The 14,968-nt window shown below is 36.2% G+C and overlaps 1 protein-coding gene across 6 annotated transcripts in view; it reads right to left on the reverse strand.

Annotated features, from left to right (window-relative positions):
• nav3 (neuron navigator 3) overlaps positions 1 to 14,968 on the reverse strand; it is a 183,575-nt gene that overhangs the window by 112,384 nt on the left and 56,223 nt on the right. For all 6 annotated transcript variants that reach the window (XM_065268611.1, XM_065268612.1, XM_065268609.1 and 3 more), the window contains exons 2-3: positions 12,970 to 13,087; positions 12,359 to 12,411 (exon numbers count right to left, since the gene is read on the reverse strand). In XM_065268611.1, the coding sequence (XP_065124683.1) occupies positions 12,359 to 12,411; positions 12,970 to 13,087 (171 nt within the window). The remainder of the gene's footprint in view (positions 1 to 12,358; positions 12,412 to 12,969; positions 13,088 to 14,968) is intronic.

A 14,968-nucleotide genomic window follows, 5' to 3' on the forward strand; every position in this document is an offset into this window, starting at 1 on the left:
CAATTGTTGATTCGGCAGCATGTTGTTTCTCTGCATCCATACATCTGCCCTCAACGGCCTTAAAGCCTGTTTCTCATACGCACACATCCCACACACAGCTGCACATGTAAAGAGTCTAAAGCCCTTTAAACGCTTGATTATCTCCTCTCATAAACTTCTTTTATTGGCAATACGGTGCAGAACATGTGTGGCACCTCAGAGACAAAGCTGGTTTCCATTGCAGTCTCATTAACTCAATCAGGCACCGTACATATGGGCACCCGGCGGCACGTCACGACAAAATCTGATTCAGACATTCCCAATGCAGATGAGATGATTTAACAACATCGTAACACATCATTTAATGCTTCTCTGGGGTGTTTACGATATCCAAAACTTGGTAGCAGAAAGGAGACGTTTTTGAATGACAAGTGTGGGACATCTACGTGCAAACATCAGAAAGCTCTCATCACCAAGCTTGAATGTATTCCCTTAGGTCAGCTGAAAATTTCAATCACGTTCAACAGCGGTTTCATCAGTCGATCACACTATTTATTTTTAGTCTGTCTCTCGGCCTACAGCGACGTACACAACGTAACACAAAATAAGCCATGATTCTATATGCTGGCGAGCAGAACTTTCAGCAGCTTCAGACGGCGAACAAAATAACAGTTTTCTTCGTTTTTTCCAAACCATGTGGGATTTTAACAACTCTCCAGGAAAGTCAAATCATCTGTTTTTCCGACATAAACTGACGCTTTCCCACACCAGATATGTCATTAAAAGCAATTAGGGAGGAGAATGTATATATGAGGTATATTTTTACAAAATAATATCGAGAAATTTAAAAGCAAGCACTTTGGGCTGACACGGGATGCAAAAAATAAAGCGTTGTTAGCCTGTTTTCCATCCTCGAAATGATAACAGCGTGTTAAAAGTTATTGGGAGTTGAAATTGAGATCATTCTAATTATGTTTAATTCATGACAAGCTTATCAGAAAAAGGCTTTAATGCAGAGTAAATGTTTGCACTTGGGTACAGCTGTTTGGATCCAGATGCTAAGGGCTCCGGCTAGCGGCACGGGGCCCGGCTCCAAACGTATTGGATAACTGCAGGGTAAGCTCTGGCTTTGGAAAGTGTTACTCCGACACTACTGTTAAACACAAACGGTATTTTGCCTCAATTATATGGCTCTCATTGAAAATCACTTGCTTTCTCTCTGGCCATTTTGGTTATGGAGAGACAGATGTTTCATGCCATTTTGATTTCTCTGATCATAGTGACCAGATTTAATGAGATTTAATGAGCTGTCCACGCGTACAATGACACAAACAACCTATAACTTTAATTATTAAATACTGCTACGTACATTATGCACTGTATAAAATGGTTAAAAAGTCTACATTATGACTTTGAGGTAAGAAAAAAATCACTTTGTTCCTCCTGGTATCCGAAATAAAGTAATAATTTTATTAGTAACATTAATTCGCAATCAAAAAACAAAAAATACTGAATAATCGTGCACAAATAATTTAAGGAATAATTTTCAATCTAAATCCAGCCTTATGGATAAATACAAAAATTATTGGGGAAAACATATAGCATTTTATATAATAAAAATGTATGCTATTAATAAAAAATAATAATAATAATAAACATTTATAGGTGTATTTCAAAAAGACACATCACTGCTATTTTCTGTTAATACAATTTTTTTTTAATACACACCTTGGTGACAAATGTATCATTTTTTAAATTATGAATATTATGCTAATAATTATAAAAATAGTTGTTTTTATATTTTTACTTCATACCAGAAAGAAATAAAGATGCAGTCATTCTGCGGTAAAAAGACACCTCATGATGCCAAATTTCCATGTCACACAAAAGTTGTACCTTTTTGTCACTGGGATAGTACCCTTTAAAAGGTCCTAATATGTACACTGGGTTTGAGAAAGGTGCTATATAAAATAAACTTTTTATTAAATTATTATTATTATTATTATACTGTAAAAAATGTCTGTAGAAATTACAGTATTACTGGTAACTAGCTGCCAGTTACTTACTGTAGATTTTACATTTATGTTATTTACTGGCAACAGTTTGTTCAAAGTTAAATGAACATGAAACATTTTCAGTCTTTATCTTTTACAGTATTTACTGGGAACCAGCTGCATAATTAATGGAATTTTTATACCATTTAGGTACACATATGTACCTTTGAGGTAGCCGTATGTACCTGTAAGGTACCATCATGTATTAGAGGTAGGTACCAATATGTACCTATTATGTACAAAAGTGTACTTAAAAAAAAAAGGAACTGCCCGAGTGACAACTTCTGTACCTCCTTGTACCTATTTTTCTCAAAGTGCATGCTCTACGCCCAATGAGCCCTGAGACAAACAGCCATACCTAAGACACAATAAAGCCAGCCAATGACGTCAGGCGTTACGTTCTCGTGGTCTCTTCTGTCTAATTAGAAAATAAGTGAATCAGGCTGTAGCCATTGCCCTATGCAAAACTGGTAGAGACACAGAATCAGTGGCCTGCCTGCCTGCATCCTGTGCTTTAAAGTGGCTGCTCTCCCCACACGTTTGAGGTGATGCCAAGATTCTGCACTGCAGGTTCACCAATTATGGCTTGCGATTCTTGGGGAAGTTCTCTGACTAAACACTTGAGAACAGGTGTGATGTTTTGCCATATCATTTTCACCCTTGAATGCTGATGGGTAAGCAGGAATACTGTAAAAGGCTCCATGTTTGGAATGTAATTTTGTTAAATTGCTTGATAAATTGCTTGCGGGCCCAGGTGTGAGTTGTGACATAATATAGTATGAGAAAAAGTATGCAGTGCAATGATAAATATTTTTAAACAGCAGTGTGCTACATTTGACAGAAGACCTCTCGACATGTTGCATGTTTGCTTCATCTTATCATAAGATATGTTAAAATAATATATTTTGCATTTAAATGCAATTATAAAGTTCTATAGAAATAAAAAGGTAAAGTGGATCACGTTGCAGTGTGAAATACAGTGTGCTAATTTTAGCTAATGCAGTTTTAAATGCATACAGAAACATACTTGAAATCAAAACTGAAAATTCTTATTTTTTATGTAATATTGCAGTGTTTATTATAAAAAATCTGTGTCATTATTCAGACATTATAAAAAAATTCATTTATAAACTTTATTTAAAATCTAAAAATGTACTTCCGCCCAATTGTGGCGATCATTTTCTGATGACCTCAGACGGCCTGGTCGGGAGCATCCACCCCTCCAAATCCGTCTGATGTCAATTCCATTTCTGAATGATACGCCTACTTTTCTATATTAAATCAAAGCACAATGGAAAACACCTTACATGATTGTCTGTTTCACTCGGAAATACGCCACAACATGCAAGTAAAGTCGATCGTGACTTCCAGTTCACAGGAAATTTAAATTGCCATTGAAATACAGGAATGCCTATGATTCACAATGTAAAAACTCTTAAGCCATCTGTATAACAACTATATAGGCAAATTGATTTAAAGTAGATATACAATGTATTTACTAACATGCTTGAACAAAAGGAACTAATAAAACAGGCTTGGTGAATCAAACTCACAATGATGAAACCCACTGTAAAGGCAGTACTGTATTTATAAATCTTATAAATGAGGCTTATTTCCACATTTCTACTGTAAATGTATTCTGTGCTTGTTTGCATCAATTTCTATGTTATGATTTCATCCATGTAGATTCTCGCCTGTGTGCTTTTTAGAAACATAGTTGCTCTGGGATTTCACAGGCTTACTCTTATAGTTTTTTCTTGTGTTGTATTAAGCTTCTTATTATTGCTGAGCAGAATTTGAATGAACCATTGAAAAGCCTTTAGATGAGATGTAATCAGAGGTTTAGACTCTTTGATTTTCACTCTGGGAGAGCGGATATTTGGAGCTCCATTAAAATGTCTGTCAAATATGTTTGCTCGCGATATAATGAACGAACATTTCATTTACTCGTCTATCTGTGAAAATGTCCTGAAAGACGTGATTATAACAGGACTCGGAAATTAGATTTTAAAAGCATGTCAAACACGTCAGTGAATAGGGTGACATCGGCACCGATGGACCTTAAGGTAATTTCTAAGGGGTTTGAAAACTAGACAATCACCAAAATGATTCTCTGCCAAAAATATGAATGAAGAAGATCCATCAATCCAAGAGAGATCCTCCAGAAGAAGTCAAAGTACAATTCTGGTCCTGTGAGAGTAAACATATCTGACAGGAACCAATCAGAACAATGACTCATATGTCTACAAGCTGAGACAGAAGGTCGAAGCTAATGTCAAATGTTTCACGTCATAAATCCACTGCGAACATCAGCCGTCACTTTTTGAAGTTAAACACATACGGTGAGAAAAGTCACATGTCACTCATTCAATAGTAAATTTTACAACACTTTTAGATGGATTTGCCTATAGAACTAAATGCTACCATCCAAGATGAGATAAAATAGCCAAGATAAAGACTCTAAACAGAGATAAACCTATTAGCATATACTGTATGTTGCAAACATGGAGGGAATTCTGATTTTGAGGTTTTACAGTAAGTTTCAATACACATTTACATTACATTAATTCTGACTCAATCTTTGGGGTTGCACTGGCATATTTTCACACCTTCATACATTCATACAACACATCCAGACCCTTACGTTCAGCTGCGCCTTGTGTTAACTTCACAAAGGGGCACTTAATCACGTTCCTGCTCATTTTCCTTCACTTCTCCCTCACATCTCTTGCAACATTCAAATAACAATTAAAAACCTATCTTTTAAAAAAATACTTGGCGAGCTGCTCCATAGGTAACTGCTAAAATGTATATTTAAAATTGACTGACATGTCTGTCTCAATGAAAATTAACCTACCGCCAGTCACACAATGTCGCAAGCGCTCTTGGCAAACAGATGAGGTTTGAAAAGGACACTGACGCACACACACAAGAGTGTTCGAGTCTTTTTGGGTCCGTTCGGCAAAAACACATTCATTTTAAATTACCAGAGACCCGATGCCACTATTATTATTCCCGACCCGTGTCCGAGGCACACGTGAAACTTTTAGACCTGAACCCAATCGGGTCTCGGGTCGGACCTCGGGTCTTTGGATCTAAGTGGACCCGTGAAGACCCATAGTGTATGTTAACTAAAGTACTTAAAGGAATTCTGTCATCATTTCCTCACTCTTATGTTGTTCTAAATGATAATTTGATAAATGATATATAGTTAATGGTACCCATTGACTTAAATAGTAGGAAAAACAAATACTATGGAAGTCAATGGGTACCAGCTGAATGCTTGCTATTGTTTATAAAAATATAAACTTTTGTATTCAACAAAATAAAGAAATTCATAAAGGTTTAGAACAACCAGATTTTTTATTTTTGGGTGAACTATCCCTTTAACCTATGTTTTGTTGTAACATATCATTGTAAAGTGTTACCATGATATTACATCCCGTTGCTTATAGTCTGTTTCAGCAGAAACAACATAAACAAGCGGCTTTCGTTGTCAACATATTGGTAAACTCCGCTAAGAATAAATAACAACAAAGTCCTCTTAAAGTAGCTTATTTATATAACAAGCTAAATAAACAACACCTAGGAAACCAAAGCATTTGTTTAAGAGTTCAGTTTCAGCAACTAGTCAGACATGTACATCACTGTACGTGCGTCCATACGGTCTATACTCATAAGTCCAAAATAATTTTGATATGTTGTTTTTGATGTTTTTGGCGTTTTCTCCTGGTCCTGTAAATGGTATACAATATAGACCCGTTTGCCACTGAACCTGTATTAACGAAGACAGTGGGGCTTTAGGCCTTAGTCAAACGGGTCGTCAGGTTTCATTTTCTCTTAAAGATTGGAAGGTGACCCTTATTTACCATATATACCCTCGCATTGGGCCCCCAATTTGCTAAATCCTCAACTGTGGATAACATAATTATGCCGCAATATTTAGTCTGTCTGGAACTAAGCTGAGTTAAACCACATCACTGTGTGACACTTCAATACATATGAACGGCCGCTACGCTAATACGATTTTGTTTTTCTCTCCCTGTCTCGTCCTCGACCTGAGGACGAGACAAACAGACCCAGTCCCGGTAGATGTGAAAGTCGGCACACCTCTGATCTACTGGCTGTCCTTCAACTTTATGCCCAGCTGATGCCTGACCAACGATCACCGGCAGAACCGCTTAATCTCCGCTAAATCTCCATTTCCGTTCTCCCAAGGGTTTTTCCCTCCTAGGACTTATTTTTCCTCGGATAAAAGCACGGGGTTTTTTTTCTCCTAGGGGGTTTTTCACCCCGGGGAGGCAGCCTTTTTGGGCTTTACCTAGCTTCCTCTTCTATACGTTGCTTTAGTAATACGTGCAATTATAATATTGAGTCATAGCCGCAGCAAATTTAACTGCTCATGCTTTCATGTATTTTGTTGTGCTATCTGTCGTTTTCTGTGCTTTTCACTGCTTCTATTTATGTAAAGCTGCTTTGAAACAATTGACTTTTGTGAAAAGCGCTATATAAATAAAATTGAATTGAATTGAATTGATATATTAGTGTCTAGTGTCACTGTCCATTTGAATTATCACTGTATTAAGTTTTACATTAAAACTGTAAAAATGTCCACTAAGTGACTACATAATTGCAGCTTTCTTACACCATGAAACAGTTAAACACCCCATCTGTTCAGCCTAGATTTCTCTATAAATGATTTAATGGCTCTTTGCAAATGCTAGGCAACTTAACTAACTCAATCACACTGTCTATCCACTTGAAGTTGCATTGCTAGATAGCTGATTCTTTCAAGCTCATATCTAGTAGGCTAAACCAGCTGGGCAACCTGGCGTCTCAAAGAACAGCTGGACGGATGGTTTATTAATCAGATGGAGGAAAATGCGTGGGGCTATAAGAAGGACCTGTGAGGAGAGTACTGCATCCCTCATCTGTCAGTCTTTGCGCTGCTAACAGATGGACACCAGATGATGAATCCACTTTATAAGCCCTAATACACATTTAACTGCATTGGTCTTCGCACATGACCCAGAGAGATAGTCAAGGGATCAATGTCTCCTGATGGCCACAAATGCAAACCTGCAGGAGATGCAGTATATGTATACAGACAGATGGAAAGCATCTTTTGCTCTATGGCGTCTTTCATGACCTGTATTTTTAAAGGAAGGTCAAAAGTTTCTTTCATTTTTTTTATCTCCCTCATGCTGCTTGACTTACTTTCTTTTTTTGGTAGAAATGGTGAGTCTTTATTTGTTATGATTATCCAGATTAATTTCTTCCATATAATGGAAATAAATCAACATACAAACATATCCATACAAAACATTGGCTAATCCATTGAATCTGATTAGAACATTAGCATCGCGCAAAAAATAACCAAAGAGTTTTGATATTTTTCTTATTTAAAACTTGACTCTTCTGTAGTTACATTGTGTATTAAGACCAACAGAAAATTAAAAGTTGGGTTTTTTGAGGCCGATATGGCTAGGAACTATACTCTCATTCTGGCGTAATAATCAAGGACTTTGCTGTCGCAACATGGCTGCAGGAGAAGTAATGATATTACACAGCAGCCGAAAATAGCCCCTTAGTAACTTTCAATGGCAGAAGATTATTTTCTAGTACTGTGTAATATCATAGCGCCTCCTGCAGCCATGTTACGGCAGCAAAGTCCTTGATTATTACGCCAGAATGAGAGTATAGTTCCTAGCCATATCTGCCTAGAAAATCGCAACTTAATTTTCTTAGTACACAATGTAACTACAGAAGAGTCAAGTTTTAAGTAGGAAAAAATATTGTAACTCTTTGGTTATTTTTTTAGCGTGATGCTAATGGTCTAATCAGATTCAATGGATTATGCTAAGCTATGCTAAAAGTGGTAGCGCCAGACCCAGAGATCGGTTGAATGGATTCCAAAACTGTAAAAATCAAATGTTTAACTTTATGGGAGCTGGAAAATGAGTGTCCCTTTAACTATGAGACAAAGTTACAATCTCTTGAGTTGAATACTCTCAGAAAAAAGGTACAAGAAGCTACAAAATTTGTCACTGGTGCGGTACCCTTTCAAAAAGTACCCTTTTGTACCTAAAGGTGCATATTGGTATCTCAAATGTACATATCAGGACCTTTTAAAAGGTACCGTCCTAGTGATAACCTGTATACGTTTATTTCTGAGAGTGATGATGCAGTGTGGGAATTGCAGTCCAATTATGCACCTGCAACATCTGTAGCTTTCTGAAGTGCGATATGGTTTATTAATGAAAGTTTTAATTACACAGATTTGTATTTTGATGCGTCGGCTTCAGCTGAATGGGTATTTATGGCCTTGTTTGGATTTCTTTTGAGATTTTTCCGAGCTGGAGGGTGCCTGGTTATGTTTAAAAGCGTTTCTGCCAGCTCAATTCCTGTGGTTTGCCATTTGAGGGGCGAGACAACACTGTCAGACTGAATTTGTCCCAACAATGGCTGATGAGAGTGGAAAGAGGTGTGAACAGGGATTTGATGAGGCAGCCATCGACCGCAAAACACCGGCTAAGAAGCCGAGGGACTCAATTGACATCTTAATGTACAAAACATTAATTCTAAATGTGAATATGAACTGCATTTTAAACAGACCAATTTTCCAATACGCTGCCTCTGATATTTGTTAATCTTTAAGAAGAGTTTGAGTATGTGCCTTCGGGAAGGGTTTAAATGTTGCAATGACTCGATCTGAAAATTAATCTTACTGCTTATGGCTCATGGCTAAGTAAAGGGGACCCTTAGGAAAATTAACCATGGTTTTATTGTGTAGTGTAGTAGCCATAGTTTTTGGTGTATTGATTACAAATAGCAAAACCATGGTTTAACTACACTAACTATGGTTTAATTATGGTTTTTGAAAACTACTGTTTTACTACAGTAGGCATGTTTTTTTAACAGTGGTAAAGCCATGGTTAATTTTCGTAAGGGGTTCATACTGATAAAATGTATACCTCGTAAGTCGCTTTAGATAAACCATCTGGTAAATGGATAAATAAATGTTATGGTTCAAATGGCAAACGTTTCCATAAGGGTCAGTGAATAAACAGACTGTCTTCATAGGCAATTTATCTGCATGACTCTTCATGCCGGTTTAATTAAGCCCTAAGAGACAAATCAGATCAACGAGAGAGAGTTTATTACGCATGTAATTTACCAACCATCCTCATGTATTGGGAAAGCACCCTGACCAAATCAACATTACAGCCTTTTAACGTAACCCTTATGCAAAGGCATTTTAACAGGTGCTTTTAATGGACATGGATGGGATGCGAATGTTGTAAAGTTTGATTGTTTCTCAGCCAGAGACCTATGGATATATATCTTATCCTAATCGATCTGAAATTTCTCAATTATGTTTATAGCCGAGTACTGTTCATTGGCAAACTGCCTGCTCTCTGTGTAATGAGGCTTGATGTGATTTACTGTTTAATATTAACTGCCACGCTGTAACAAATACAGGAAAGGGGTACAATGGATTAGCTTCCTGACTTATTCCTGAACACGTTAACCAGATCAAATCCAGACCAAGTCTTATCCGGTCTCAGCACATACATGTATACAGTACAGAACCCTATACGCCAATACTTTCGGTGCACAGCTGTCTGTTCTTATCAAACAAATATCGAAAAATACCTTATTGATCTGATAGAAGTCAACTGCATGCTGATGAAGTACAGCGGTTGCGGTACAGACCGTGTGCGTGTGTCTCAACGTCAGATTCCTCCGTAACCTCAACTTCCCGTAAACAGTTTCCCATAAACAGCCTTGTAGACACACTTCCTTATCATAAAACCTTTATGATACGTCTTTTCGTACGTCAGCGTTCACATGCTGCCAGCAGGTGCAAGATGAATGGGCATTAAATGTAACAATGCAATTATTATTAAACTAAAATTGCAATGTTTGTGCTATTCAAGCTCACACCAACTATCCCAAGATTCTTTGCTGGGCACGTTGACATGCAAAGAGTTATAGCCTAGTACCCAGCCAGTCCATTCAACAGCAGGCTTGGGGGGCCACTAAAGCTTTTACTGTAGTACAGCTTGGTGGGATTTAATCATTGCAGTGTGCCACAGCACAAGTACAACGCATTAATGTACCTACATAGACAACAGCAGTGAATCCGACCAGCTGGACAGGCTGTCATAAGCTTAAGTCTGTGTTTACTTAATAAATAAAATAAATGCAGATACAGAACCTGAAGACAGGTATGCAGTCTTAAAAATGAACACTTGGCAAGCACCAAATGCAGGTATAAAATTGTTTGTGGTGAATAAACAAGCAGAAAAACTTGCCAGTAATTGCATTAGTGACTTTGTAAAGACCGTAGCAATAATAATCAGAGTTTAGCTGAAAGAAAATATCTTTGATATAAATCAAAGCATACAAACTTTGTAGTAAGGATAACATCCGTTGCAATTTACACATCTCCCATCAACTTTTATCAAAGTGAAACTAACATCAAAAGTTTATGTTGTTTATGAATGATACGATTTTGATGACATGGAAATTAATCTTCAATTCTAAATCTCAAATTTCGTTGCACGTCTGTCACAGACAACCAACACAAGATGAATGAATAAATAAAGTAATAAATAAATAATTGTAGGAATGATTGAACATATGAATTAATGTTTGTTTGTTTGTATATGAATATGAATGAATGAACAGACGGGCGAAAGGACAACAATATGAATGTATGTAGTAATTAATTAAAAGAACAGTATGTAGGATTTTGGCCAAAACTGGTATTGCAATCACAAAACTTGTGGCTAAAACTGGTACTGCAATCACACAACTGGTGGCCAATACACAAAATGACAACATAAACATCAGTTGAAGGCTGCAAATCCACTTTTTAAATGAAAATATCCTGGCCAGATGAAAATGATTTCTTATTTTCTAGTGACATATCAGGGCCATTTTATGATTAAATGATATCAATTCCTTACATACTGTTTCTTTAATGTATGTAGCAATGAATAAATGAATGAATGTTTGTATGAATACATAAACAGACATATGGATGGACAAATGAAAAGACATATGTATGCATGTGGTAATGCATGAATGTATGTAACAATAAATGAATGAATGTTTGTATGTATGTATGAATGAATGAATGAATGGACAGACGGATGGACGTATGTATGCCTGTAATAATGCATGAATAAATGTAGTAATTTATGAATGTATGTTTGTATGGATGACTGAATGTACAAATGTATGTATGTAGTAATGCATGAATGTATTTATCAATGAATGAATTAATGAATAAATGAATGAATGTTTGTATGTATGAATGAACGAACGGACAGACGGACATACAAACAAACAAACATACGTTTGCATGTAGTAATGCAGTAATGCATAAATGTATGTATAAATGAATGAATGAATGAATGTATAAATAAATGAACGGATGGACATACATATGTATGCATGCATTGATGAATGCATGTATGTAGCAATGAATAAATGAATGAATGTTTGTATGAATACATAAACAGACATATGGATGGACAAATGAACAGACATATGTATGCATGTGGTAATGCATGAATGTATGTAACAATAAATGAATGAATGTTTGTATGTATGTATGAATAAATGAATGAATAGACAGACGGATGGACCTATGTATGCCTGTAATAATGCATTCATATATGTAGTAATGAATGAATGTATGTTTGTATGGATGACTGAATGTACAAATGTATTTATGTAGTAATGCATGAATGTATTTATCAATGAATGTATTAATGAATAAATGAATGAATGTTTGTATGAATGAACGAATGGACAGACGGACATACAAACAAACAAACATACGTATGCATGTAGTAATGCAGTAATGCATAAATGTATGTATAAATGAATGAATGAATGAATGAATGTATAAATAAATGAATGGATGGACATACATATGTATGCATGCATTAATGAATGCATGTATGCGTTAATTAATGGATGAATCAATGTTTGTATGAATGAATGAATGGACAGACGGAAATACAAAGAACGCAGATACGTATGCATGTAGTAATGCATGAATGTATGTAATAATGAATGAATGAATGCATGTAATAATAATAAATGAATGAATGAAGGAATGATGTCAGTCTACATGTCTGATTTCTTTCAAAATTAATTTCCACAGTATTAACACAAATTAAAAAGCATACCATAAAGTGCCAGTTGTCTTCAAAGAGTTAAAAGACTTCACTTATTGAATCAACTAATATTCAAGCATTTCAAATGAACAAATAAAGTGCAATAAATAAAGCAGAATTGACACTTACCATTTGAGAGTGACTTTTGGGGCAACAGTTAATATCTTCTACCTTCTCATTAGCTGCAAAAAAGAGATTGTTGGGTTAAACCTTAGCAACACAAACACAAGACAGCCTATGACCTCTCCCATCATGGATTTTTTCAGTGTGTGAAAGTCTGAGAAAATGCAGAGAAATCGTGCGGCTGTTAATTCATCAGCTGTCGCCTGTGAGTTTCTGTCATAGGATCTGCCATTGTATGCTGGAGGTTCATAATAAAGTTTCAGGCCGGCCCAGAGGAGGAGAAAACAGAGAATGTGAGGGGAAATGAAGACGGAAAAATAAAAAAGACTTGCACACATAACACAAACCATTCAGGGCCTGATAAAGTGAACACATGGGAGACACATGCTTTAATAGTGAAGAAAGAGCGCTCGATTCTCATGTTGCTAATTTCTGCAGCGTCTAATCCAGTTAAACGCAAGCTTAATAATTTATGAAACACCGTGAGTGGTTACACTATGTTTTACACAAATAATTTTTTCACTCAAATGAGCTACGAAGATTTATTAGCCTGCAATACATTAAGAGAGTAAGTGAGTGAATTAGAGAATGTGTATGTGAGCGAATGTGTGTATTACCTATTATCTGGATGATTTCTGCCAGCAGAACTCCATCGGGTATGTCCTGAGTCAAGTCCTTAATGAGTCTCGGACAGCCGGATTTGGCCAAGTAATGGTTTGCCCAATCAGTGTAGATCTACAGGGAACAAGAAACAAAATCCTGATAAGACTCAGAAAGTAGAATAAAAACTAAATGGCTTCTAGGCAGACAAGACTGATAGACTAATGAAGAATTATGTCACGATCTTAAGAAGGTCAGACGTGAACACACTGTCAGCTTTTAAAATGTCTTCTTCTGTGGCCCAAATCCCATTTGTTTAACAAAATATTCAGAAATGCAAACACTAGGACAGAGAGAGAGAGAGAGAGAGAGAGAGAGAGAGAGAGAGAGAGAGAGAGAGAGAGAGAGATTGGTTCTCAAAAATACCAATATGGCCTCAAAACTTGTTATAGATTATCTTGGATTTTCTAATAGAGCATTTAAGACATACAGTAGTGGCATCAGTGATTATTTAATCAGATATAAATTACACAGATTTTTCTCTAAAGGCATCTGTGATTTTCCATTTGCTTTTAAAATACAGTTAAGTAAGTAAGTTGGCACATGAGTTTCAGAGCGATGACAAGTGAAAGTGAAACAGTAAACATTGTACCAGCATGCAGGGCTAGACAATCCTTATTTATTGCTTAATATACCTGCTCCATTTTAACAAACCCAACCCCCAAGTGTCTCACCAATGTGTCTGAAAGATTTGTGGTGTCCTCAGGGGTCTGTCCTAGGGCCCCTAAAAATCTCATGTCGCAAATCTTAAAGATTAAGTGTTTCATTGTGATCCTAAGATTAGGGGAAGCAGTTTCTGTTTCCTAACTAAGTAAAAGCATCCCAATGGCCTTGTGCGCTCTTACATACAATCATAATACACTGCTTATAATGCAGTTAGCCAATCAACGGTCTTAAAAGTATCTATGTTTATATATTGCTTTTGTTAAAAGCGACACACAGTGAAAGTCATTCAAGAAATACATTTTATGAGCTAGTTTGAACATTCCATGAGAATCAATCCTTGACTTTTTTCCATTGTTAGCATCATACTATACTCTAAAAAAAGTACAAAAGTTGTCACTGGGAAAATACCTTTTATAAAGGTCCTAATATGTATCATTTAGGTACTGATACAGTATGTACCTCTGAGGTTCCAGTATACCTCTAAGCTACCAATGTGTACCTTTGAGGTACCAATATGTATTTTTTATTTCCTAGGAACTTCATTTGGACGACTTTAAACATTATTTTCTGAATAATTAGATTTTTTGCACCTCCAGACAAATAGTTGTAACTATCAAATATTGTCCTATCATAAACCAAACATTAATGGAATGCTTATTTATTCAGCTATCAGATGCTGTTTAGATCTCAACTTCAAAAAATGTACCCTTATGAAGATCTTGGGTCACATATTTGCAATTACTTTACTAAAGTTTAAAGTACTATTGAATAATTTATTGCAAAATATGTACCACAAAAGGACCACAAAATGCATCTGATTATGTACTTTTTAAGATCAACCCAAATCCTGTTTTAACTTCTTTTAGGCTATTCAAACTTTAATCAAGACAGGGTCAAACCTTCCCTTTACCACTTCACATTAAAGTTATATACAGCGTATTTGACTGCATAGTATTTAAAGTGGCCAACTTCATTTACACCCACAGACCCTGTAAAATTTCAAAAGGAGTGCTAAGTTGCGTAGCCAGTTTCATTTCAGACCATATTATAATGCCAGATTCCTCATAAAATTATCAAAGACCTTCCATACACTCTCGCCACCTCAAACACAGTAAGCAATTAAAACAGATTTCCATGTTTTCCAAGGAAAGCGTAGTACACCACAGTTCAAAGGTTTCATCTGTTGTGGTTAGATCATATGATGAGGAGTCATAAACGAGAAGAGGGTGATGAAGAGCTCTTTAGTCATCCTCCTACTCAAACACAATACAATGTAAAAGAATGCCAATA

Source organism: Paramisgurnus dabryanus, chromosome 1 (genome assembly GCF_030506205.2).
Source record: "Paramisgurnus dabryanus chromosome 1, PD_genome_1.1, whole genome shotgun sequence".
Taxonomy (NCBI): Eukaryota; Metazoa; Chordata; class Actinopteri; order Cypriniformes; family Cobitidae; genus Paramisgurnus; species Paramisgurnus dabryanus.